The 26,425-nt window shown below is 32.1% G+C and overlaps 6 protein-coding genes across 10 annotated transcripts; 2 read left to right on the top strand and 4 right to left on the bottom strand.

The window, feature by feature from the left end:
- Positions 1-2,412: 2,412 nt before the first annotated feature.
- LOC128290631 (uncharacterized) lies at positions 2,413-3,700 on the bottom strand. The gene is made up of 2 exons (XM_053026365.1): positions 3,617-3,700; positions 2,413-3,008 (listed from the first exon to the last, which is right to left on the bottom strand). Exons 1-2 carry the CDS (start codon positions 3,698-3,700, stop codon positions 2,553-2,555), a joined length of 540 nt encoding a protein of 179 aa, XP_052882325.1. The 3' UTR covers positions 2,413-2,552.
- Positions 3,521-6,909, bottom strand: LOC108474866 (uncharacterized). The gene is made up of 3 exons (XM_053026116.1): positions 6,378-6,909; positions 5,795-6,251; positions 3,521-3,959 (listed from the first exon to the last, which is right to left on the bottom strand). Exons 1-3 carry the CDS (start codon positions 6,528-6,530, stop codon positions 3,757-3,759), a joined length of 813 nt encoding a protein of 270 aa, XP_052882076.1. The 5' UTR covers positions 6,531-6,909; the 3' UTR covers positions 3,521-3,756.
- A 94-nt stretch (positions 6,910-7,003) lies between these two features.
- On the top strand, positions 7,004-8,458 carry LOC108474865 (pentatricopeptide repeat-containing protein At5g64320, mitochondrial-like). The gene has a single exon (XM_017776894.2). The coding sequence runs from the start codon at positions 7,004-7,006 to the stop codon at positions 8,456-8,458; it is 1,455 nt and encodes a 484-aa protein (XP_017632383.1).
- Positions 8,459-12,671: 4,213 nt separating this feature from the next.
- On the top strand, positions 12,672-18,608 carry LOC108474843 (B3 domain-containing transcription repressor VAL2-like). Of its 4 annotated transcripts, none has more exons than XM_053026115.1 (13): positions 12,672-12,982; positions 13,197-13,325; positions 13,718-13,799; positions 13,883-13,984; positions 14,572-15,206; positions 15,335-15,431; positions 15,536-15,710; positions 15,799-15,875; positions 16,058-16,375; positions 16,760-16,809; positions 16,938-17,051; positions 17,144-17,211; positions 17,566-18,608. In XM_053026115.1, exons 2-13 carry the CDS (start codon positions 13,213-13,215, stop codon positions 18,375-18,377), a joined length of 2,643 nt encoding a protein of 880 aa, XP_052882075.1. In that variant the 5' UTR covers positions 12,672-12,982; positions 13,197-13,212; the 3' UTR covers positions 18,378-18,608. The 4 variants fall into 4 exon arrangements, with proteins under 4 accessions (XP_052882075.1, XP_052882074.1, XP_017632361.1 ...); XM_053026114.1 differs by having other exon boundaries at positions 15,950-16,375; XM_017776872.2 differs by having other exon boundaries at positions 12,672-13,016.
- A 1,259-nt stretch (positions 18,609-19,867) lies between these two features.
- LOC108475529 (probable serine/threonine-protein kinase PBL1) lies at positions 19,868-23,189 on the bottom strand. Of its 2 annotated transcripts, XM_017777500.2 has the most exons (5): positions 22,883-23,189; positions 21,304-21,954; positions 20,960-21,217; positions 20,760-20,882; positions 19,868-20,674 (listed from the first exon to the last, which is right to left on the bottom strand). In XM_017777500.2, exons 2-5 carry the CDS (start codon positions 21,946-21,948, stop codon positions 20,036-20,038), a joined length of 1,665 nt encoding a protein of 554 aa, XP_017632989.1. In that variant the 5' UTR covers positions 21,949-21,954; positions 22,883-23,189; the 3' UTR covers positions 19,868-20,035. The 2 variants fall into 2 exon arrangements, with proteins under 2 accessions (XP_017632989.1, XP_052882073.1); XM_053026113.1 differs by lacking the exon at positions 22,883-23,189 and having other exon boundaries at positions 21,304-22,531.
- Positions 23,190-25,022: 1,833 nt separating this feature from the next.
- On the bottom strand, positions 25,023-26,294 carry LOC108475760 (uncharacterized). The gene is made up of 2 exons (XM_017777749.2): positions 25,875-26,294; positions 25,023-25,389 (listed from the first exon to the last, which is right to left on the bottom strand). The coding sequence occupies exons 1-2, from the start codon at positions 26,211-26,213 to the stop codon at positions 25,033-25,035; spliced, it is 696 nt and encodes a 231-aa protein (XP_017633238.1). The 5' UTR covers positions 26,214-26,294; the 3' UTR covers positions 25,023-25,032.
- Between the last annotated feature and the right edge of the window lie 131 nt (positions 26,295-26,425).

The following is a 26,425-nucleotide window of genomic DNA, read 5'->3' as shown; positions in this document are numbered from 1 at the left end:
TTAGTCCTTGTTTTTACATTTTCTCCAATTTGATCATATTAAGTCCTTCTATTTTTTTAATTTTAAAATTTTAATCTTAATGCAAATAATAATCATTAGTCTCTTAATTAGATTTTTAGTGGATAGCATGGAAATAACGAGCTGACAAGATATTACATACATGATAATATATTTTTCACATTAAATTTTGAAAATAGTAATACTTAATAGATTTAATAATTATTATTTGGTAAAGACTTAAAATTTAAAATTTAGAAAGCATAAAGACTTAAAATAATAAATTAAAGTATATAGATTAAATCTATAATTTTCATAAAGTATAAGGACGTAATAGTACAATTTAACTTTTTAAAGGGTTTTATTGGAGTTAACTAGGAAAATATAAACGGTGTTGAAACGACGTCGCTAGTGAAACACTGTCATCAACGTGTTCTTGAGATGCTATGTTATGATGGCACGTAATAGAAAAAAATTATACCAGCCGGACCCATAACCAGTAGAATTGTGGTTGGTGGTAGCTGTGATCCTCCACTCTCAGCCGTTGGATTTCTTAAAGTTCGTGGGAGGTTCTCTATTATAGAGAATAGATCAAATTAGTTCCTTTATTATTAAATTTAACAATTTAGCCCATATACTATTAAAAGAATCAAATAAGTCCCAATTGTAATAGTTTCAATATAAAAATGTCTTAAATTATTTTTTCAATTATAATTCAATTCAAAATAAAAGATTTCATTTAAAAATTGTAAAAAAATTAAAAATTAATCTTTTTCAAACAATGAATGTTAATCTATTCTAATTTGACCTTATTTGATTTTTTAATTATATAGGGACTAACTTGTTCCATTTAATAGTAGATGGACTAATTTTATTAAGTCTCTATAATAGAGGGACCTCTCGGTACATTCATAGTTTTATTGTTAAAATATGTTGTTAGTTCGTGTACTTTGAACAAAAAAGGATTTAATCCTTGTACTTAAAAAAGTAAAAAAATTCAATTCTCTTATATTTTTAATTAAAAAATCTCGATCCAATCATTACAAACCATAAGTATTTTCTAGCAGAATTTATCAACTTCAAATTTTAATTAGACTGTCCTCATATGACATGGCATATAATTAACAAAATTTATCGGAAACCATTAACGACAATAATAATGGGGTTAGGGTTTTTAAATTAAGAAAAAGTAAGGGGATTGAATTTTTAACTTTTAAAATACAGGGACCAGGTCTCAAATTATATACAAGTACATGGACTAATAACACATTATAACCTATTTTTTTCTACCTTTCTACATTTTTTAACCATAACAACAATATAAACTAGAAATTCTATCACATAGTATGCGTCTAGAAACTACCTATTTAGAATATTAGTTGCATTTAAAATAATATATAATAAATAACGAAACAATTATTGATTAATAGTAATATCACGTGGAATATTTAAGATACTTAAATAAAAATTTTGATTAAAATAGATAGGAAAAAAATATTCTCTTTTAATTTTTCATAATTTCTACCCAGCACACTTTTTATGGCACTAGTTCATAGTGCTAATTTCAGCCTACTAATAAAAGTACAAAAATAGAGGAACAAAGTATGTGAAATTAGAGTTGAGAAATCAAAACCCCAGATTTTAGCATTGCATAGGGATTAAAATAATAATTAGACCTTATATTTAAGGTGGCAAGGGCAAATGCTTGAGCCAATAAACAATTTCTATGTCAAGTTACCAATCCTAACTCTTTTATGTCAAGTGATTCACTTTCTCCTATAAAAGAAAGGTAAATTACACTTATATTCACCAAAAAAAATGGTAAATTTCTTTTTAGTCACCAAATTATGAAAAGTTATAAAATTCATTTAACTATTTGATTTTTATTTTAATTTTTGGTCACTAGTTGTTAAATGGTTGATGGAAAGATGCTCTAATAGGTTTTAAAATTTACATAATAACAACTTTAACGCTTAATATTTATACACCATGTCAATTTCGTCTTGATTCTAAAAAATTAACCCTCAACATTTACATATTGTGTAATTTGATCCTTTTTAAATTTTGCTTTTCTTTGTGACACTTTCACCTAACAAGCTAAAAAAAACAAATCTATAAACTACATTTGATCAGAAATATACCAAAAATAGAAACACTTCAAAATCTAAGATAATAATTTTCATATTTTCTCATTCTTTTAAAATTAACCCTCAATATCACAAATAAAAGTAAACCCGCAAAAAAGGACCAAATTACACAATGTGTAAATGTTGAGGGTTATTTTTTTTGGAATCGAGACTAAATTGATACAATGTATAAATGCTAAGGGTGAAAGTTACTATTATGCTAATTTTAAAATCTAACAAAGTTATCTTTCTGTTAGAAATTTAACTGATCAAAAAAAGAAAATTTTGAATAGTCGGGTGATAATTTTTTGTAACTTTTCATAGATGAGTGACCAAAAAATAGAATTTACTAATAGTGGGTAGCTACCGTAGAATTTACTAATAGTTAGGTGGCTATCGGTGTAGTTTACCCTAAAAGAAAAATTAAGGCTAATCATCCCAATCATTCTCCCAGCCATCTTTATTTGAAGACCTAACAGTGAGGCCATTTGCTGATATATTAGCTACATTTCGTCCCCATGGTGACCTCACAGCCATGTCTTCGTCCCAATCATCATCCCAAACCTGGTCCCAACCTTCAGCTGTTTCTACATTGGTAGTTGCCATAGATTCAGGCAATCCCATTTCTAGCTCTTGGTAAGGTATACCACTATCATGTCGTCTACTCTTCCTAAACATGCAACAAGCCAATGATCCTCCGAATATTATAAATGCTACAATCAAGAAGTAGGCACCATTTATCGGAGTCAACAGCTTGTCATACGATGGTAGCTTTGAGAAAAAGTATGTTTCAGATGCCTGAGCATTTAGAGGAAGGAAACAATCTCCATTTCCAGCAGTTAACACTAGCGCAATGGGTTCACTAATAGTCAAAGAGATATTCAACTGAAACAAACAAGCAAATGTACATATTACTACTGGATACATATAAGTACATGGAATGGGGTACAATTATTGAGCATGAACGGTAAAAGTATCATGGAGGTCCCTATATTAAGAGTTAGATTGCATTTTGTCCCATTAACTCAAAAAATGGGCAAATTAGTTCCTGTATGTTAGATCAAAGAGCAAATTAATCATTCCTGTTAAAAATTTTATCTATTTTTACTATTAAAACTGGTGTGGCTAATGAAATAACCAAACAGTTACATATTGTGTGCCATGTGTACCTCATTCTAGCATACAGGGACCAGTTTTTAAAAGAAGAATCAATTTACTCTTTGATTTAATGTATAAGGACTAAATCGACCATTTTTTTAGTAGAAGACACAAAATCTAATTTAACTTCTAGTACAAGGGCCTCCATGGTATTTTTACTAGCATGAACACTTTTTGGAACATTTTTCAGAGTCAAAAGTGTGTATCTACATGCCTAATGAACTCAAAGTTATTGAACACAATATATTTAATATTCAACCGGGAAAAGTCCTATTAAGTGCTTTCATCTAACATTAGAGCTTAGATGGTATATTTAGTCATACTTAAGAGGTCACCTTTTTTTGGTCAACCTTAAGAGGCGACCTTAACAAATCTGAAGTTCCAAGTCCCAACATCAACAATATTTCTTCCATACTCATGTTATAGCCTACCAAAAACAAATATATATACATATATATATTCTGAATCTTATTCCTCATGAAATAGGTCTCACAAGGTCTAAAGATAATGAGGAAAGAGTGACAAAGCATAAGAGAGAAAGATAAGAAGATACCTTTTCAATACCATGTTTTGGTACTCTAAGTCTCTTGGGAAAAGATGCTCCAAAAGGGCCTATAAGATTGACATTCAAAGTTTTTTCTCCCTTATTATGGACCAAAACAATCCCTTCTTTGGACCCTGGAAAGGAATAAGGAAATCGAATTAATTATTCATCCATTAGAAAATGTAGGAAAGATTATGTTACTAATGGAGTCTTCTTGTTGTCATCAATCAACATGTGCATATAAACATGTCCACCGTATTCCTTATAATTTTCACTTGGGAAAGAAAAAGGGATGGGTATCAAGCTGATTAAACACATAAAACATTATGTACTACATACAGCTTTACACATATGTAAACACCTCTGATCTCTACTGAGATCCATCACTTAACACTGGAGTAACAATCTAGCATACCATATTTAATCCAACCAGGATGTGGTAAATATGAAACCACAAGACATACTATTTTATTGCCTTCAACGTGGTAAAAATGAAAATTTTCGAACAAACATTTATTGATTTATTGCTTTTAATTGATTATCTTTTGGATGGAACAAGGTTAGATAATACATCTGAATTAAACATCACTGTTAGCATAAATTTCCCTTTTTCTTATGGCAACAATGACCAAAAAAAAAAAAAATTCAACACCACTAAATGACGTGTTAGATTTAAAAAGGAAAAGCATTTATGGAGGTAGACATGACATGAAACACTACAGATTTAATAAACACATGTTTACTAATTTTATAGTGTCATATTTACACAGTTAACTTGACATATAAAACATTGTCAAGTTTGATGGAGGATGGAAATATACTTAACAGATGCAATACAAGTTAAAAAAAGGAAAAAGAAAAGAAATGAAGGGACACTGGTGCTAAAGCTACATATCGGGTGGTGAATCAAGACAAGGACACAAAGGGAACTAGGAACAGGCCATGGAGAAGAAGGTGAAGAAGGGAAGTGATTGTGAAAGATGATGGAAGAGAGAAAAATATAGTGAGCAACAGAAAAAGGAGACAGAGAAAATAGAAACAAGCACTTGACTGATCTATTGTATCTGTCAAAATATGTTCTCTCAACATAAGAAGTATTAATGGAAATAAATCCTAGAACCACATTATTTAAATCAACACATTCACATGAAAAGGAAAACCATAACCTTATATTCTAAAGATTTTAATTTTCATAAAAAACCAGATACCTAACAATAAGATTTCGATCACTTATATTTCATTGTGGAGAAACAACTCCTAAAAGGGAGTTGTAATCCACTACTCCTAGTATTTATCTTTTCCATCATACCTAAATTTTGCACCATTAAGAAACATTAACATTCTCACCGTTTTTACCTTACTGACTCCAGGTTTTAGCCTCCAATTTGTTTTCCCTGAAACCACCTTACATCAATAACTTCAAAAGAAAATAGAAGGAAGGTTATTGCCTCTCTATCATCCATGTTTTGCGGAGGATATTATCATATTTGGTTCTAGTAATATTTCAATCCTAAGCTAGAACTAGATGGCTTATTCAGACCATGTTGTTTAGGGAAAACTGAAAGTAGCCTTAGCAGCAGAACAAGTTGCAATGACAGTTCAATAAAGGATCAACCCAAATTTAAGGCTACAACAAAAACCAAAGTTAAGAAATTTGGGATTGCACAATTAGTGTACAAATGGTGTAGCCATATGCAACTTTAACAATCAGTCCATGGATTACACGGTTACCAAACAAATTTTCTTTCTTCCTCCAGTGGATACAAACATTTCATAACTCTATTTCTTCAATCATTTTAGAGGACTGAAAATCAAGAATTTTTACTGTACATAAGTACCCTATTAGGCATTCAATGCATACTCAATTCCACTTCTCATTTCTATAATAAAGGCAAAACAACACATATAATTTGCTTATTTGAAGTTCCATCAATGCATTGAATGAATAATAAAGAGAAAAATAAATTACCAGTTCCAAAACCCTTAACGCATGCAATCAAAGAGTTTTGGTCTTCACATCTACTAGCTATGCCGGCACATGTATCATCAATATTTGACTTTGAATCATTTCCAATCACGTTTGACTTTGTCGTCTTCTTCTTTTCCTTATCCTTGTTTGTATAACCTCTTTTCACAGTGTTTGTACTATTTAGATTGTTTCCACCACCTACATTATTTTTCTTCTCCTTATTTTCCTTCATTGTTTTATCACTTTTCGGATTTGGAGTTAAACTTGGATTGTTTCCACTAACTTTTTCCTTTTGAGGAGATGCACTCACCTTCTTCGGTTTACCCAATGGTTTTGGATCTTTCTTGTCACCGAGAAGTGGCATCACAAAATCCGTTTTGTTGGATGAATTCGGATCAAGTTTTGGATCCAATTTCTTCTTGCCTGAAGCCGATAAAAGAATTGGCAACGGAGAGCTCTAAAATCCCAACAACAAATAGTTTTTTCTTAATCTCTTGATAAATAAAAACAAAAAACGAAAATAGTAAATGAAATAATAAATGATGGAGACAGATTAGATTGGTAGAGCGAAAAAGAAACGTACAGGCGGCGTTGTAGAAGTAGAAACGGTGTCATTCTTTGATGGAGATTCATTAGCTAAGTATCTAAGCTTCAAAGACGAAGACGAAGAAGCATTGGAAACATCAGTGACGATTAAAAACAATAAAATCGATGTTGTCATTGCATTTCTATCCATCACCTTCTTAAACAACGACAATATAATAGATCTGGTGGAGAACCAGAGATGAACAACCTTGGAAAAAGAAGAAGAATGGAAACAACAAGAAAATCAGAAATTAAAATAAAATTATGAAGAAATGCTACAAAATTCAGAATTCAGTCGATGCCAACGCTTATGTTTTACGAAATTTTGGGTTAATTTTTTTTTTTGAATAATAAAATGTATAATCTGAGATATATGCCTATAATAATATTAATCTCTGACCTACAAAAATAAAAATAAGTTATATTTTATTAATCAATAAATATAAAAATCATTTCATGCAAATTATTTCGTCTATAATCTGAGACATATGCCTATAATAATGATTTGATTCAGGTTTACTTTATCTGGATAAGGCTCTTTTTCCCTGTTTTGCTCGCTTTCCTGCCACTCAGCTGATTTTGTCCACCATACCTCTCTCTTATTCTCTGTAATCATAATCAGCCATGTCTTCTATATTTCATAATCCTTCCATTTTCTTCAATCCCACGAGAACCCATGGTTGCAAGCTTCATGTTCTTACAATGGTTTCAATGCCTTCCAAAACTCATGGAACCATAACATCACCAGGCTGCTCTGATGAAAGAACAGCCAGAATTCGGGTTGTGAATTTCCTGGACAAAATCAAAGCAATACCCTTTAAAGACACGAATGGAATTCTCAGCTTGATGGAGAAAGATGCGAGCAATTGGACCTTATCAGCTTTCAATGGGCTGTTAATGGCATTGCTTACAGCAGACGAGGCTGATCTGGCCATGGAACTGTTCTCCAATGCATCAGGTTTTGGTTTATCACCGAATGGTTGGACATTTTCCATCATCATTAGATGCTTGTGTAAGAAAAACGACCTTGATGAAGCTCAACGAGTTTTACACCACATGATGGAAAATGGGTACAATCCAAATGTGATAACATTTACAATTCTCATTGATTCATTGTGCAAAAGAGGCAAATTGGGGTATGCTTTTCGAGTTCTTGAATTAATGGGTGGAATTGGGTGCAAACCAAATGTTCAAACATACAATTGCTTGTTAAAGGGATTATGTTATATTGGGAAAGTCGAACAAGCTCATGAAATGTTGATGAACATGGAGAAAGAATCACTAAAACCTGATATTTATTCATATACAGCTATTATGGATGGTTTTTGTAAAGTGGGTAGATCAGATGAGGCAATGGGATTGCTTAACCAAGCTTTGGTTATGGGGTTACAACCAAATGTGGTCATTTTCAACACTCTTTTCACGGGTTATAACAAAGAAGGAAGGCCACAACATGGGTTTAAAGTGTTAAAGCTTATGAAGGACAAAAATTGCAGCCCTGATAGTATTAGTTACAGCACCTTAATGAGTGGGTTATTGAAATGGGGAAAAACAAGAGCTGCATTAAAAGTGTATAAAGAAATGATGGGTATTGGCTTTGAAGTTGAAGGAAAGATGCTGAGCAGTTTGCTTAGAGGTTTATGCATGAAATCATGGGAAGAAAAGGACTTGGTTCAAGATGCATACCAAATGTTCGATAAAATGCGGAAGAGGGGTTCTATCATTGATCATAGTAGTTATGGGTTTATGATTCGAACGCTTTGCATGGTGAGGAAAATGGAGGAGGCTGTTTACCATTTGAAGGAAATGATTGGAATGGGGTACATTCCTAGGACGATAACCTTTAACAATGTGATTCAAGGGCTTTGCATTGAAGGAAAGATCCATGAGGCATTGGTGGTGTTGGTTACTATGTATGAAAATGGTAAAATCCCAAGTAGAACATCGTATGACATGTTGGTTAAAGAGTTTAATCGACAGGGATTGTTGTTGGGTGCTTGTAATGTTTATGGTGCTGCTTTGAAGCAAGGTGTAGTCCCACATAGGATCCCACTAAGACTAAATAGCCATAGTTATTGACTCTTCCTAGCTAGACCAATGGATCTCTCAACAGATTTGTTTTGGGCATGAAGTGTTTATATTGGATTTTTATCTTTGGGATTTTCCTCTTGTTTTCTTTGGGAGCTTTACTGAATTCATCAAATCTCACTGAATGCAAATATTGAGATCTCTTTAATAGATGAGATGAAAACGCTTTTACTCCATGAATCCAACTCAAGATAAAATCGAAAATAAGTATCTCGGACCCATTACTGGATTTGTTGAAAATTTCAATCGGTAGAGCCAATTGTTGGGTGCTTTTATTGTCTACCATGCTGCTTTGAAGCAAGGTGTAGTCCGGCATAGGATCCCCATTAGATTGCCATAGTTGTTGTTGAATTTCTCAATATTAGAAATTTTTGTACTCTTCGTAAATTTGGAATTCAGTACCTATACTTTTTTTTAAAAATTTAGTATTTCTGCTTTTTAGATTTTAAAATTTAAATCTAATTGTTAATATTAACTTTTTATTAAATTAATTGGTATAATATTTTGAAATATAAAAATATCAATTATAACTCTCTTTTTTTTTTTTTAAATGGTGGAATTTTTGTATATGGAAGAAAGAGAGAGAATGTTGTTGGATATTGAAAGTGTAGGTGATGACCACCATCCCACTCAACATCAAATGGAATTTTCCTTTGCTTGAAAACAAAATAAACAAATCTGTTAAGTGGAAGAAAAATCTTGTGGGATAAGAGGACATAAATCTAAACATATTGTCTCTTTTCTTTATATATAATACTACATAATGTGACCATAATTGAAAAAGCTAATGTACATCACAAAAATATATTTATTATTATTTTAACATAAAAATAACTTCACCTACATTCATATACATATAGTTGAATCAACACAATACATCATGCTGACATTTTCATGAGTTTTTCTTAAATTACACTTAAAGTTATTAAACTATTAATAAGTTTATATTTTAATCATTTAATTTTAAAAAGTTACAAAATGGCCATTGAACTATTCAAAGTTCTGAAAGTCTGCTAATAAGATCCAAAAGACGATTTGATGATCTATATGGTAGATTAGTACCTATCGACTAGTGGAATAATATATCTTAGATTTAAATTGATCTGATGATCAGTGTTGAAGATCACAGAAGAAAGGTGTTTGAATTTTAGTTTGCAGATTTGTGATATTCAAAGTTATTTCATAAAAAAATTGAACTATAGAAGAGAAGGGGACGAAGAGCGTTCGATTTGTGTAAGTGGTGCAAACACAGAAGGCTATACAACAACAAGTTTAGCAACCTAACAACTTAAATGAAAACTTTTAAATAGTTTAGTGACCATTTAGTAACTTTTTGAAGTTAAGTAATTAAAACATAAACTTACTAATAGTTTATTGACCTTAAATGTAATTTACCATTATTTTTTCATAATACCATATTGGAGGAAGGTACTTAAACAAACATATATATATTTTTAATTAAACATAAGTAGAAGGAGATAAATTATGGTAAAATTATCGATAAGAACTAAATATTTGAGCACTAAAAGTATTATTTTCGTCTTTTCATAAAATAAAACCTATACATTTAAAGATTTAACACGTGTTTAATAAAATTTATATATAATTTTTTCACTTCACTTATAATTATTATTAAAAAAATTGTTTCTTTTACTTATATTGCAGTGTGGCATAATCTAGTCATCATTACTCATTAACTTGACATTTTTGGCTTAAATTAATAATTATATTTTTATTAATTTAGATATTATTTTATTTTTCGAGCTAAATTTAGTTATTAACTTTTTAAAATAATCATATTAATTTTATTTAATAAAAATATTGATTAAAAATAATTTTTAATGATGTGGTATGGCAACTCAAGTGACATGGCATGTACACTTCGTGTTGACATGATACTATTTAAAAATTAATATTTTAGTCAATATTTTATTAAAAATTAATTTATTTTCTGTTTAAAAGATATGATCAAATTTATTTTTTAAAAACATTAAAATTCAATTTAACTTTTAAAAATAAAAACTAAATTGACTTAAATACTAAATTTCACATTGTACCTTATTTTTTTCCTAAAAACCTGTTTAGAGCCGGTTTTTAAGAATTTAGGCGCAAGAATCGAACTGGTTCACTGTTCCATTACATTCTACGCGCGCCGATAAGCGTGAAGTCACTCATCGAACGAGAGCTTTCGAGTTCACCGGCGCGTGCGTTGGCCTTTCTCTTTCAGCGCGGTAGGTAAACCGGGCATCCAGTAACCTAACATCAGCACGTCATTAACATGACGTCATAGACAAAAACGTGAGAAAAAGAATCAACGGTATAATGATCGTTGACAGTTGACGCGTCTGCACGCTGAATCCCGTTGACGGCGCAGGCATTCAAAAGACCAATTTCTCCAAAGGAAAACAACAAATTCTCGTGGTTTTATACTAATAAAAGGATAGAGTTGAGGCTATGTTAGGAACTTAAGTCTCATATTTATTGCATGAGAAGTGGCGCACTTTACGGTGGTATCCACACGCCGTATATATTTATACGCTTTCGAATAAATGTAATTTCGACGCAATAACGTAAATTTATAAATTATTTTTTATTATACTTTCTCTCAAAAAGAAATTTTTATATATTTTTAATAATTTAATTATCAATTTATATATAAAAATAATATATTTCACCGTATTCGAACTCACATCTTTTTACATTAACAACAATATTGATATCAACTAAACTAAAACTCAATCAATATTTTTATTATATTTCAAAATTGTCAATTTCTATACTTTTCTTTTAATTTATCAAAATACAACATTACTTTTTTAGAAAAATTATACTTGAAATAAACATTTAATATAAACCAATCGTTTATTTAAACTATTTTATTTAATTAAAATAATAAAAATTGAATAGAACAAAAACATAATAACATAAATATTATTTTAGAATTTTCAATTAAAAAACAAATTTTCATATTTTAGAAAATTTTGTAATTTTTATTTTAATATAAAATTTTAAAAGGAATATCAAACTAATAAAAAAATATATTAACTTTTTTCTTAAGTTCAATAAAAACCAAAGGGAGATATAAACGATTTTAATTTTTCGATTTATGTAAATAAATATATATTAATATCGACAATATTTTAGATCGATATGATAGAGATATCGGATTGATTTAAAATTTTACATGAATGACAAATATAAATATATTGATAAATTCAATGGTTGAATTGTTAAAATATTAATTATAAAAAAATCATGAAAAGGTATAAAACCACTTTTTACACGAATATAAGTGAATCATTCCCTTATATATATATATATATATATATATATATGTATGTATATGTGATTTTTGATCCAATATATTTGATTTGGTGTAATTATATACATAAAACTTAAATTGCGGTTCATATATATACATAAAAATTTGATTTTGATTCAGTTATACACATTTAAAGAAAGGAATACATGCATTTATTTTCATATTGAATTAATATAATTATCTGTGTATACAATATATCAATGTAAAATGATATTAATTTGATAATGTTATTAATGATTTATAAAAATTAAATCAAATCAAAATTCATGTATAATATTACACAATGAATCAAAATTTATGTATAGTTTTAATATTTATCACATCATTTATTAATTTATTGATAAAAATAAAACAAAAATAATTTATGTATAAAATGTTAATTTAAAGTATCAAATTATCTATTTGAGTTGGTGTCACTCTGAACGGAATCATCAATTCACTATAAAATTATAGAAATACTACTTCTTTAAAATTATCTATCTATACTTTATTTAAACACTTTACTTAGTTGGTGTGATACTTAATCGGATCACCAATTTAGTTATAAAATTATATAAATATTCTTTTTTTAATTATAATTAATATTTTTATAATTATAGTAATGATGTTGTCTTTTCATACCATCTTGAATAAAAGAATTACAAATTACAAATTCAAAAATAAAATGCGTGCTCTAATGTATTAAAATACAAATTTCTTACCATTTCACTTATTTTCATAATTGAATAATTTTTTAAAAAATATTTATAATGTAAAATATCTTCTTTAATTAATCATGTTACAAAATTTAAGGATATAGATACAAATTTGAAAATCTTGTAAAACATGAGGGGCAAATATAACATTTAACCAAAAAAGAGGGTGGGGAAGGAGTTCGCCGAGTCTTGAAGTATCATCGTGCATGCAATTTCCACTTTTTTTCACAAAGTACCAAACTCTCTCTCTCTCTCTTTTATTTTCTTTCCATCTCCTCTCTTTTTGTTTTGCTTTTGCATGCACACGATTTGTTTGCCGTTACTTCTTTTCATCGCCGATTTGTCTTTTCCGTCGTCAGAGCTCCTCGTTTTCACGGTTCTCTCCATATATATATATTCAAGCATCGCTAGTTAACATATATTTAACGCTGGCAATAGTACAACGAAAAGGAAACTTAGCATGTTTTCCTTTTGTAACGATTTTTAACGCCGGTGAAGGTAGTAGCTGTTTCTAATTATCTTCTTCGAAAAGGTTATATTTCTTTTCGTTTGTTTTTTTTTTAATTGATTTAGTCTCTTTGTTTGACCAATTTTGAATCTGTTCTGTTTTGCTTTTAGCTTACTCGTTGATTTTCCTTGAGAGATATTTATCTATTGCGGGTGAATTTTTCACTGTTTTTGATACATATATTGAATTTTGAAAATTTTGTAGGAATTAAGTTTGGAGTATGGCTTCGAAGAGCTGCATGAATGTACTCTGCGGCGCGTCCACATCGATTGAGTGGAGAAACGGTTGGACTTTGCGATCTGGAGATTTTGCTAGTCTCTGCGACAAGTGCGGGTAAATTGTAAAAATTATAATCACTTAATCGTATTTTTTTAAGCTTAATAATTAGATAAGCTTGTGCTGACGAGTCTTAGACAGAACATTTGTAAATTTTGTTTTACTTGATTTACGAATGGTTAGAATGTTTTTGTTCTTGTTAGTGAAGCTTATAATAAATTGTTCTATAGTGAATTGGAAATTTGGAATATAATTCTTCTTTCATGGGAGATAAAGAGTAATGGAACAGTTATTTAACACTGCCAAAAGTTTGATCATGTTCTGAACCATATAAAGTGGTTAAATATAGCAGAGGAATCCAAACAAGACAAAGTGTTTTTGCCCAGCTGGTGCTATTTTAAGAACGCCATTGTTAGAAACAATTTATTTATGATTTTGACTCGCTGTAGGTCTGCATATGAACAATCAATATTTTGTGATGTGTTCCACTCAAAGGATTCTGGGTGGAGGGATTGCAATTCATGTGGCAAGGTTGGTCACCCTAAACTTTTAATTTCTTGCCTTGTTCCCGTCAATACTATGGTGCTTAATCTCAATGCTTTTGCTGTTGGCAGCCTCTCCATTGTGGATGCATTGCTTCAAGGTTTTTGCTCGAGCTTCTTGATGGTGGGGGTATCAACTGTGTAAGCTGTGCTAAAAAGTCAGGATTTAACCATGTAAGATCAGCTTATTCAATCTTTTCCCTTTTTAGAAGATCAAATTGTAACCCTGCATTATAGTCTCATGCCAAATTCAACGATAAACATGACACTGTAAGGTTTATGGTAATGGGACAAACATTTTAATCAGGGTATGCCTCTAACATACTTCATTTTGCCCCATCTGAATTAGATTCAGTTGTTATCACAACCCTGTGATGTTCTCATCTGTGATCTATTACAAATTACTATGTTAGGTTTGGTTTTGAAACAGTAAAAGAAACAGGCTCTGTATTATTTCCATTGAAACACCTTGGCGTTTAATCATTTCAAATCTGAGTAGCCTTGCACGGGTTGTACCATGGCCTATGACCTGTGTACTTTATTCTGAGGGTAACCGAGGATAATCGATTATAAAATGAATGATACAAAAAGGAAGATAAATGGTATCTGTCAAGATATTGACTGTTTTCTGATTGATATCTTTGTTATATTAGTTCTATGATTCAGTCTATTTCCGTTTGATTATTGCTTAATGATGCTTGATCTTTTAGGCCTTTACATGTAGAAGTTCAAATATTTATGATGAAGCTTATGTATTTCAGATGATTGAAGATGAAAAGCCTAATGAGTTTTGTATGGTGAAGGCTGATGCTGATCAATTGCACTCAACCTCTGCAGACAACCAATTGAGTGGTGCGAGCATTGAAAACCTACAGCCTATGCAGTTGAGCAACAATGCAGAAAGCATTGGGTTGAGACAATTGCTTCAGCTTCACAATGATGACTCAAGTGGGTCTCTCGGGCAAATGAAACAGGAGGAATTTTTGCCTCCTAGAGAAATTGGAAGCACATGCTTGACAAGTATTAATCAAGCATCTAATGGATCAGTTCAAGCTGTGAAACCTACCACTAGTAAAGTTAATATTTTTGATTCATTGCCACAAACCAACTTGAGTATTTCTTTGGGTGGCTCGTTAGGGAACCAAAATGGCTTTCCTAGTTCAGTTGTAGATGAAAAGAGTAAGATGTCTTCAGTCTTGCAACAGGCATCCAAATCTCGCCATCTTCTGCCCAAACCTCCAAGGTCGGTCCTTGCAACAGGTTTGGAGATGAATGCAGGAATGGTACCCCAGATACGTGTTGCTAGGCCCCCAGCAGAGGGACGTGGACGGAATCAGTTGCTTCCTCGTTATTGGCCCAGGATTACGGACCAGGAATTACAACAAATTTCTGGAGAGTATCCACCATTTTGTCATTATTGGTTTATGTGCACAACCATGTGTTGAATGTTAGACTACAAAAATTTTCATGTCTATCTGATGACCTGGGGAGTCATGTCAAATCCTTAACCATGTAATTTTTCAGTTCAAATTCCACCATTGTTCCACTGTTTGAAAAGGTTTTGAGTGCAAGTGATGCTGGACGGATTGGTCGTTTGGTTCTGCCAAAAGCATGTGCTGAAGTTAGTTTCTATTCAATAATGCTACACTTGCAACTTATATTGATTTACCTTGTCTGTTCAGAAGAGCTGTTGCATGTAAGTTATAACAAAGAATGAATTGGCAGGCTTATTTTCCCCCCATATCTCAACCAGAGGGTCTTCCCCTAAGAATTCAAGATGTGAAGGGAAAAGAATGGGTGTTTCAGTTCAGATTCTGGCCTAATAACAACAGCAGGATGTATGTTTTGGAGGGTGTGACTCCTTGCATACAGTCCATGCAGTTGCAAGCTGGAGATACTGGTACGACTCTGAACCTGGTTATGGAACAATCGAAGCATTTTGTTGTTAGCTCTAATTGAGTAACATCACTTGCGGTTCTCTTATATAGTAACATTTAGCCGTAAGGATCCAGAAGGGAAGCTTGTTATGGGGTTTCGTAAAGCAACAAACACTGCTGTGGTGCAGGTAAAGTAACAATCACCTTCCATGTTAGCAAATTTGATCATATAATATTGATATATAAATTATCAAATAAACAGGAAACCTTACCACCTGCCATTCCTAATGGCACTCTTTCAAGTGAAAGTTACTTTTCGGGTGTTTTTGAGAACCTGCCTATAATTAGTGGTTACTCTGGCCTTCTTCAGTCATTGAAGGGAAGCACAGATCCCCACCTAAATGGACTGTCAAAACATTCGAGTTTAGCTGGTGGTGATATTAGTGGGCATAAATCTGATATGCATGAGGACAGGATCAGGGAGGACTTATTACTACCATCTATGTTAACCCCAGAGAGAAAAAGAACTCGGAATATTGGGTCCAAAAGCAAGAGGTTGCTGATTGACAGTCAGGATGCTTTGGAGCTGAAACTTACCTGGGAAGAGGCTCAGGATTTGCTCCACCCACCCCCCAGTACCAAGCCAAGCATTGTTACAATTGAGGATCATGATTTTGAAGAATATGATGTGAGTACATTTCCTGGAATACTTGGGGTTTGACAATGCTTGTATGTTGGGCTGTTTTGGTGCACTTGGATGATTGTTCAAATACCAGTTTTCTTTTTGTGATTCCACTCTATCCAGTGCATGAAAAAATCAGGCAATTATGCCCTGAGTAAGACGTAATTGCCAATATTTTTGGTATTTTTAGTTAAAATTTAAAGAAAAAAGGATTTTATTGTTCTATTTTGAGGGGCGGGAAACCATTAACTGATCTTTTTAATCTCACCATGTGATAGAAATAAGGTCTGCACATGTTTATGAACACAATGTTTCTCCTGGAAGAATTATCAATTTTCAGCAAAGCAGTGTGATTTATAATGTAACTTTTCATACATGTTTGTCCTACAGGAACCTCCAGTTTTTGGGAAGAGGAGTATCTTTGCAGTTCGTTCAACGGGGTGAGCATACACATTTATGTTTATTACACGTTTAGTTTCTGTTTCTGAGCTTGGAAGGATCGATTTGTTTCTCAAGTTTATGGTTGTGTTTATCTATCTAGTCTTGAATTAGTAAGCATGATCTCCAGGGGACAAGAGCAATGGGCTCAGTGTGATAATTGTTCTAAATGGAGAAGGGTGCCTGTCGATGCTCTTCTTCCACCTAAGTGGACATGTGCAGACAACAACTGGGACCAAAGCAGGTCAGCATTTTCTATAGCTTAGTTCATTCACAATCCTATTTTATCCTTGACAAGTTCCGGAAGAAATCTGTTTCCTTTTCTCTGCATGTCAGGTCTTCATGTTCCTTACCCGATGAACTCACCCCAAGGGAGCTAGAAATTCTTCTTAGGTTGAACAGAGGTACATTCTCAGAATATTTTCCTCTTAAAAGATTGTATATAACTATGTCAGATTTCTGCCTAATCTTTATTCTAGTAGGCTAAGACTGCCCACAAATAAATATTGTATTACACTAATTACGGGTGCGTAGGGAAAGCCGGATTCAAGTTAAACTAGATATTCTTACTTGAAGACTATATAACACAGTGCTTTTGCTTATTTAAATTATTTCAGTTAATTCAATCAGTTAACCTAATTAACTGGATTTTAATTATTCTACATTAATATGCTAATATTACACTTCAAGATATGTTTAAGATATATATGTATATATGATATATAAATGATGAAGTTTAAGCTGTCTTTTATATATAGATTTCAAAAAAAGGAGAATCATAGCATTTCATAGACAAACTCAGGAGCATGAATCATCACCTGGTTTGAATGCTTTAGCCAATGCTGCAATCCTTGGAGACAATGTAGCTGATTCTGGCACTACACCGGTGGCGACAACAACTAAACACCCGAGGCATCGTCCTGGTTGCTCCTGCATCGTGTGCATCCAGCCTCCGAGTGGGAAAGGAAAACACAAGCCAACATGCACGTGTAATGTGTGCTTGACGGTTAAACGTCGTTTTAAAACCCTCATGATGCGCAAGAAAAAGCGTCAGTCGGAGCGTGAAGCAGAGATTGCTCTGAGGAATCAGCAAGCATGGCGTACCAGAGAAGAAGCAGAAGTTGAAAGCAGCTCTAAACATGTATCATCGCACCACGATCCTTCTGAGAATGAAGCAAGGTCAGTTAACGAGTTAGAATCCAAGAACCAGAGCAACAACAACAAACTAGTGTCCAAATCGGTTGAAGCCAACAAGGGACGGATAGACTTGAACTGCGACCCTTGTCGTGACGATGATTCGCAATTTGCTTCCTCCACTCGCATGAGCATGATGAATCTTCTTCATGTTGCAAGCCTTCCATTGGAGACTTACCTTAAGGAGAATGGCCTTACAAGCTTGGTATCCGATCAACAAGCAATCTCGACGTCACATGCTCCACCACAGGCTGGCAATACAAGCGAGCCACATGACGATCAATGTTTCCATTCTGCCACCAAAGAACATGAGACTAGGGATGAAGTAAACATCGAAACTAAAACGGTTAGAATCAATAACGAGATCGATCCTTGATGAATTTCTACTGTTATTTTATTTATAATCTCTTTTAACCCCTTTGGTGTTCATTTTACTAGTAATGTCTATAGGCATTTGGCATTGTTTCCATTAGAGGTTGCTTTTGCCTTTTCAATCCCCAAGTATGTATTATATACAAAACTTGAAAGACCCACAAAACTATATACATATATACAACAAATCTCATCAAAATGTCGTTCACATTGCTGAATTATCTACTAAATCAAACCAATTAATTTTATTTCAGTTCAAATATATTTAGATATATCCATTCATGGGTCGGAGTTTTCATAAGTTAGAGGCGAAGTCAAAAAAAAAAATTTTGAGAGGTAGAATTAAATTGTATTTTTTTTACAATAGTAAAAATGTAATTTCATAATTTTAATTTTTAAAAGATTAAATTAATTTTTATCATTTTGGGTCCAAAGTGCAACTTTATCATTACAATTTAAAATTTTACAAATTATAAAATGACCTAAATGAAAATTTTCCATTTAGAGGAGATCGGGCTCTGCCAATCCCCCTTAGCTTTGCCACTAGCTTAAGTTTAATTCGACTTGAAATATAAGCTTAAAATTTTATTTAAGCATACTCATATTTATAAATGGTTAATCTAAACTCTTCTTTTTTTTACATTTAATTTTTAAAAATATTTATATTATTTTTAATTTAATATTTTTCATTTATTTAATTTTTGTTTAGTGAAATGAATGTATCTTTTATGTCAATTTTATGATGAATGAGAGTTAAAATATTTATTGTAAAAGAATAGAGAACTAAAATATTTGAATCCGATTACCGAGTTCTTTTTCTGAAAATATAATGTATTTTATCATTACACTCAACATTTTTGGTTATTTATTAAAATTTTATATATAAATAACTTTAATATTTTTTAAATTTTATAAATATATGTTATAAATAACATAATATATTAAAAACTTAAATGGACATTCAAGCTCGAACTATGGCCTAACCTTTTATCAGTTATTTACTAACGATATTAAGGTAAAAATCTCTTTGGTCCCTTTCAATTTTAATATTGAGTAAATTGATCATTCTAAAAATCATACCAATTTAATCCTCTGCTAATTTGAAAAGTGAATAACTAATGTTTTGCATCAATTATACATCTTTTGAATGGTATAATAACAAAATAAACGCTTAAAGTTTACACATTTTATCGATTTAATATTAATTTAATAAATTTAGCTCATAAGATTTACATATTTTGTCATTTTAATAAATTTAACCTTGTTAATAAATTTAACCTGTAATATTTACATATTCTATCAACACTTACATGAAATATAAAAATATCGAGAACTAAATTTATTATTGCATGAATGAAAATTATGTACAATTGACAAAAACGTTAATGTTGACAGATTAAATTGCTCCAATTTTTTTATTACTGTACCAATGAAAATTAATGACCTAAGGGCTCTTTTACTTAAAATAAAGTTGAATGAAACAAATATCTAATATTTACCATAAACAATATGGATTGGCACAAAATAATGGATCCATTTTCAGATTAGATTTTCACTCTTATATACAGAATTTAAATGAATAATTTTTGTATATGTTGGATTGAAATGAATAATTTTTTTTTTTAAATGGAACAAATGAAATAAATCCATATTTATAAACAATCAAAATCCTTCCACTTCCACGCTAGTCCTTCCAATGGTTGTTGCTGCTGATCTTCTAGCTTCTTGCCTTTCAAGTTCTTGTAATGAAAGTGTAGAAGAACAAGCTCGGGACGGAAGTGCCGATACCGAAGTAGGTGGTCTTGTCAGAGAAATGAATAGTCCGGTTCTTGACGGTGGCGATGGTAAGAAACTTAACCCAGGTGCCAGAGTAATAACCCCGTTAAAACTAGGTGACCTTGACATTTGTTTTCCGACAATTGTCGCTGGCTCTTGTAACGGAAACCAGCACGAATATTTTATATCTTGGACGACTTTGAGATTCTCAACTACGGTTCTCATTGTCGGTCTTTCGGATGGATCCTTTTGGAGACATCTTTGTGCAATGTCAGCAATAGTGCGAGCCGCTTTCATAGGAAAACGACCTTTAAGATGAGGATCCATGATGAGTGATAATCTATAACCATCGGCTAAGAATGGCCGACTCCATTTCACTAAGTTCCTCTCTTCTTTAGGATAACGGTTATCGAGGTTTTTCCGGCCAGTAACTAATTCCAGTAAGACAATTCCGAAACTCCAAACGTTGCTCTTTGGAGTTAACCATCCTTTCTCCAAGGTCTCGACTGAAAGATTTGCCACAGCCTGCACAGATGGAAAGATAATCAAACACCAGATAACTCAAAACACCAAGATTTGCCTTTTTACAAGAACAAGGGAAATGACTTACAACTGCATTAACAGAAATCCCTCCCGTCTCAGGTATATGACCAACACACCCGTATCCCGATAGCTTTGCACTGAAATCTTTATCGATTTGTATGTTGGCAGTTGAAAATTCATTGTACATTGCCTGCATATACACAACTCATTGTCATCGTTTTAATAATCTCGAAATGTAGATGCACGGAGATATTTATATATATATACCAGAAACGGTCCTTCCTCATGCAAGAAAGCAAGACCCTGTGCAGAACATAAAGCGATTTTCGTTCGGGCATTCCAATCAAGTGGTGGTCCATCAGACCTCCCGTATAAAAGCCGATCTAAACTTCCATGAAACAGCCTCTCGTAGACCAACATTCTTTGTTCCGAACTATCACGTGCATGGTATCCAAGCAATTTACAGAGGTTTGGATTTTGCAACAATGCAAGAGTGTTTACTTCGTTGATAAACTCCCTTAAACCCTACACGAACACGAAAAAAAACACAGTCAGACAGGTGAAATCATCTCGTGAGCCATAAGTTTTCATTAGTAGAAATGATCTCCTACCTGAGTAGACGAGTTAAGGCGAATAACAGTAGCTTCAAACTTCTTTGAACTCGATGCATCATCTCCAAAAGAAGCCTTATACATAACAAAAGAAAGACCCTCGGATATGCATCTATCAGAAGCGAAATGATGGCAAGCTGCAGCGATTTCTTCGTAACCAAAGTTTCGTAGTGTTCCACAGGGAGGCAGGGGCAATGGTCCGGAAGCAACCAAAGGGACACTAGCATTCGCTAATTTAAAGCTTCCCATTGTCTTCAACACGGTACCACGGGGAGAAGGAAGTGGAAGAGGTTGCGGACTTGGTGACCTCGGTTCCTTCACTAATCCAACATGACTTTTGAACTCTTCCTGTTCTACGAATTCAGCAAATGTCAGTGCATCTTGCTCAGCAGCATCAAAGCTTGATGGTGCAGATAATGCATGCGTCCTATCACAGGTTGTCTTATTATTAAGATGAATCAGTTTCACTCTGGTTCTAAAACTTGGGGGCGCCGACCGCAATGACCGGGTCTGAACTTGGGGCTCAGGCAGTGCTGTGGGCACAAGCTCCTTACAAGCAATCGGCTTTACAAAAACTACCTGCTCGGACTTTTTCTTCTTACTTTTCAAAACTGTAAAACACCCCATCATATATGCAAATCCCATACGCTTCTGCCACAAGAAAATAAAAACACGAATCAACACCGGTTTTGCATGGCCGAGAACATAACGCCAATATAGGCATAAGAACTCTATTGCATACAGCTCAATGTCTTATCATACAATAGGAGCAATTTATGTCCGCCAACAAAACCAATAATACAAAATATGGTAAAAGTACCATGAAAGCTCCTATACTAGGACTCACATTGTATGTTGCCCTCTATACTAAAAAAAATTAGGTAAATTAGTCCCTATTCGTTAAGATTTGAGAGCAAATTAATCTATCTCTTAAAATTTTCATCCAGTTCTATTGTTAAAAACTAGTTTGCTCTCTAATCTAATATACAGGACTAATTTATTCATTTTTTGAATAAATAGGTCAAAATACAATCCAACTCCTAGTACAAGGATCTCCACGTTACTTTTACCTTCATATAGATAAGTACATAAAGATTGCATTGCAATTTTACATCATGTCCAAATCAAATCAAACCAAACCCCAAAATTTCCAATTCAATGAACTGCATAAAATTTTACAGCGGAGGCAACAACAAAACCTGATCAAAGGAAAGTGTTTCAAATTCAAATCTTTAATAACCAATACAGTGATTAAGCTGAACCAAGTAGATATTGTCTATAAATCATTGAAAATAACATCAATCTCATGGCACAAAACACTGCAATTCACTGCTCAGCAACCATTTCCATGGCCCCAAATCACCATAGGCTAAACTGGGCAACATGAATTTGAATCAACAAAAATAGAAACAAGCCATACCCAGAATACAAAATAATCCAAACAACAAGGGCCGAAAAAGCAATTTGCAAATCTATCATAAATGAATTTGCAAATCAAAACAAGACCCATTAAAGCAATGATAAAACCCATCATGAAATCATCAATGAATTTCAACAAAAAAGGTTTAAGAAATCAAACCTTGTAAACCAGGTCATGCAACTTGAAAAAAAATGGAGAAATATACAAAACCCAGAAATCCTGTTTGGAAGTCAAGAAAGTTACATGGGGAAATAAAAAAGCTGTTGAAAGTTCAGAGATTTTTTAGAAAGAAAAAGTATGTAGAAGATGGGAAAACTATCTTATTACTAAATATTAATATAATTATTACTATTTTATTTTCGAAACAAATTGAAGAGAATGGAGGGTGACGAACACAGGTCAAAGCAACCAAAACCCAAATTTTGATTTACCAAATTTGAAATTTTAGAATCATTTGTTATCATCTCTTTACAACAGAAACCTGCCTCCAATTTTTTTATTTGACATTTTCGTCCTCTTCGCTTTATAAACAGGGTTAATATATTTTTTAGTGTCTGAGTTTGGCTTTAATATTCAATTAAGTACTTAATTTTTTTGTCCCAATTTGATACTTTAGATTGGCTTAATGTTAATTTTGGTACATGGGTTTTTTCAATTTCATGCTTTGAGTTTTTGTTGCCTCTGTTAAGTATTTAAGTTTAGCTTAATGTTTAATTTGACACTCGAGTTTTTATTTTGTTACAATTAAGTATTTATATTTTTTTACTAGATTACATGCGTACACTGTTAGTGGAGTAATTGAGTAATTTCGAAAACAAACATATATTATATTTTAGGTTAAAATATGTCAAAAGTCTTCGTACTATTCAAAAATTAGAGATGTTGTCCCTATACTTTATTTTCAGGATTAGTCCTCCTATTTTTCAAGTTTCAAAATTTAGCTCTAATTGTTAATATTGTTAAATTTATTGGTGTGATATTTTAAAATAAAAAAATATTCACTTCATAACCATGTAACTAAAAAAATGACATTATAATGAACCTAAATTTAACAAAATAATTTTAACGGTGCTAATAGTTGGACCTTGATTTTAAAAATATGAAAAATTAATAAACTAAATTCTAAATTTACAAAGAGTATAGGGACTACCAAATACATTTTAACCTATATTTTAAGGAGGTTGTCGCATAAAGGAAAATATTAAAGGAAGAATGGGGTAAAAGGGTAAATTCAGTACCTAAATTTTTCAAAGGAGGGTGCCTCGAGATTGGGCAGTCAAAGTTCAGGGAAAAAATAGGGTGTTTTCAAAAAACGCAAGTGTCGGGTGTGGTCAAACTTAGATATCAAGGTAAGCATTTGACTCTATGCATTGACCGTCTGATTCGTTCTCCGTTGAAAAATCCATCGGTTAAGATCTGTCCTTTTTTTTTTGGTGGGACCCAATTGACTTTCAACAATTTTTTCCTTTGCCTTAATCTAGCGGTTCTACACGCGCCTACGCGCTCATGAGAAGAAAAGGGAAAATTATAATAAAATTGCGGAGGGGTCTAATTTTGAATTTCATCATTTTACTTTAAGGAAATTAAGAAAGTAGTCCTTTTATTTTGATGTGTTATAGTTTGATCTTTGTGCTTTACCAATTAATCCGATTACTATTAACTTATGAATTGGTTAAGTTGAGTTGGTTCTTAATGATTAAATTTTAGGTAAAACTGAAATTTTAATAAATTTACATTTTGGTCATTTAATTTTAAAAAATTATAAAATGATAATTGAACTATTCGAAAGTTTTTATTTAAATCATCGTGCTATTAAAATCACTGTTCTATTGCCTTTTTTGTTCTCACCGCTTACACCAATCGAAAACTTTCATTCCCCTCCTCTTTTACAGCTCAACTTTTTTTTTATGAAATAGCAACGTCATAAATCTACAAACCAAATTTCAAACAGCTTTCTTCTTCGATCTTCAACACTGACCATCAGATCGACTTAAATATAATGTATGTTCTTCTAATTGCTCTTTCAAATACTCTAATAACTATTTTGTAACTTTTTAAAGTTAAGTAATCAAAACATAAACTTACTAGTGGTTTAGCTCGTTTTAGCTTTTAAATAGTTAATTTAACCTTAAATTTTATGATTATTTCGAGTTTAAGTCCTGTCAAGTTGAATTTAACCCGTTTTAGATTCGAATCATTTGAGTTTAGGATTGAAATTTTTCAAATTAGATCATTTAAGTTACTTGTGTTGTTATTCAAGTTAGAATCCACAGCAAAACAATGATCTAAAATCTATACATCAAAAACCATCATTTCTCTTTGAGTTTCAAAATATACGAGAAGAAGATATTAAGAAGAGCCAAAATCAGGCGACAAGCTGCAAACCAAAACCAAAAAACAGTATATCTATGGGCATGGCTCCATGGAATCCAATTCCAAGCATGTTCTGAAACATAATCTTTGCCTAAATTGAAGACAACCCAAGAAACAGCTGTTCCAACCATCCAAAACCTTCTGTTTTTTGCTCTGTTTAAATACAAAATCCAATACAACGACAATAAAATAATGCATGTATGAATTATAATTCCTTTACCATCTTTCTTGGAAATCGATTGCTGCGGCAAACTGAGAATCGCAATTACCAAAGAACCAGCCCAGTTTGATTTCTACAAAACAAAAATGAAAAATAAAAAAATTACCTTTTAATTGTGTGTTTCAACTAAAAAAAGGTTAAATTTTGATTTCGGTCCTTTCTAATTTGGTATAATTTAGTTTCTCTACTTATTAGTTGATGAAAGTAAATAATACTGGGTTAAATTCTGCTATTGGTCATTGTATTATGCATTTTCATCATTTTTAGTTCTTTCTTCTTCTTTTTTTAAATTTCAGCCTTACCAAAAGAATTTAACTATTACCATTTTAGGACAAAATTGAAATTTCAAAATTCATAATTCATGCATAGTATACATTAAACTCAATTGCAATTAATTATTCTATGGCTTTTATTAAAAGCACATTTTTCCAAATAAAAAAGAAAATCAATAGAGCCAAATTATGTCAAATTATAGGGACTAAATCTTAAAATTGAGTATAGTAATGGGATTAAAACACAATTTGACCAAAAATAAGAAAAAGCAAAAACTTCAAATACCTTGTCAGCGAACTGCTTCACTCGATTCAGTACCGATTTAACATCTGGGTGTTGGATCGTTAGCCCTTTCCTCTCACGGCGAAGACGGATTTTCTCGAGAAAACTGAGAAATCTGGATTTGAAGCTTCGTTTTTGTTGAGAGGAAATCGAAACCGTTGACCCTGATTTCAACCGGAGCTTGAGGATGAATTTGTGGAGCCTAAGGAGGAGCGAGAATCGATGGAATTCGCCGGAAGGTAAGATTTTGGTGGCTTTTAATTTGAAATTGAAGATCTGGGTTCGGGCTTGGATGTTTAGTTTCCAGGATTGTTGCATTTTTTTTAATTCGCGAAAACGCATTGATCGATGAAAGAAAATAGTAACAAGCAACAATATAAGCTTTTAAACCATAGCTAGCTGAAGCTAGCCGTTGTACATGGAATATTTAGGGTTTGGTTTTACTTTACTTTCTAGGATCAATGACAAATTTAATCCCTAACATTTATTATTTTTTCATTTTAGTCCTAATTTCTATTAACACTTTGATTTTCAATCTTAAGAATTTAGTCAAA

This window comes from Gossypium arboreum, chromosome 3 (assembly GCF_025698485.1).
Source record: "Gossypium arboreum isolate Shixiya-1 chromosome 3, ASM2569848v2, whole genome shotgun sequence".
NCBI classification, from domain to species: domain Eukaryota; kingdom Viridiplantae; phylum Streptophyta; class Magnoliopsida; order Malvales; family Malvaceae; genus Gossypium; species Gossypium arboreum.
Note: the sequence above shows the minus strand (reverse complement) of the source record. Positions and strands in the feature narration are given on the sequence as shown.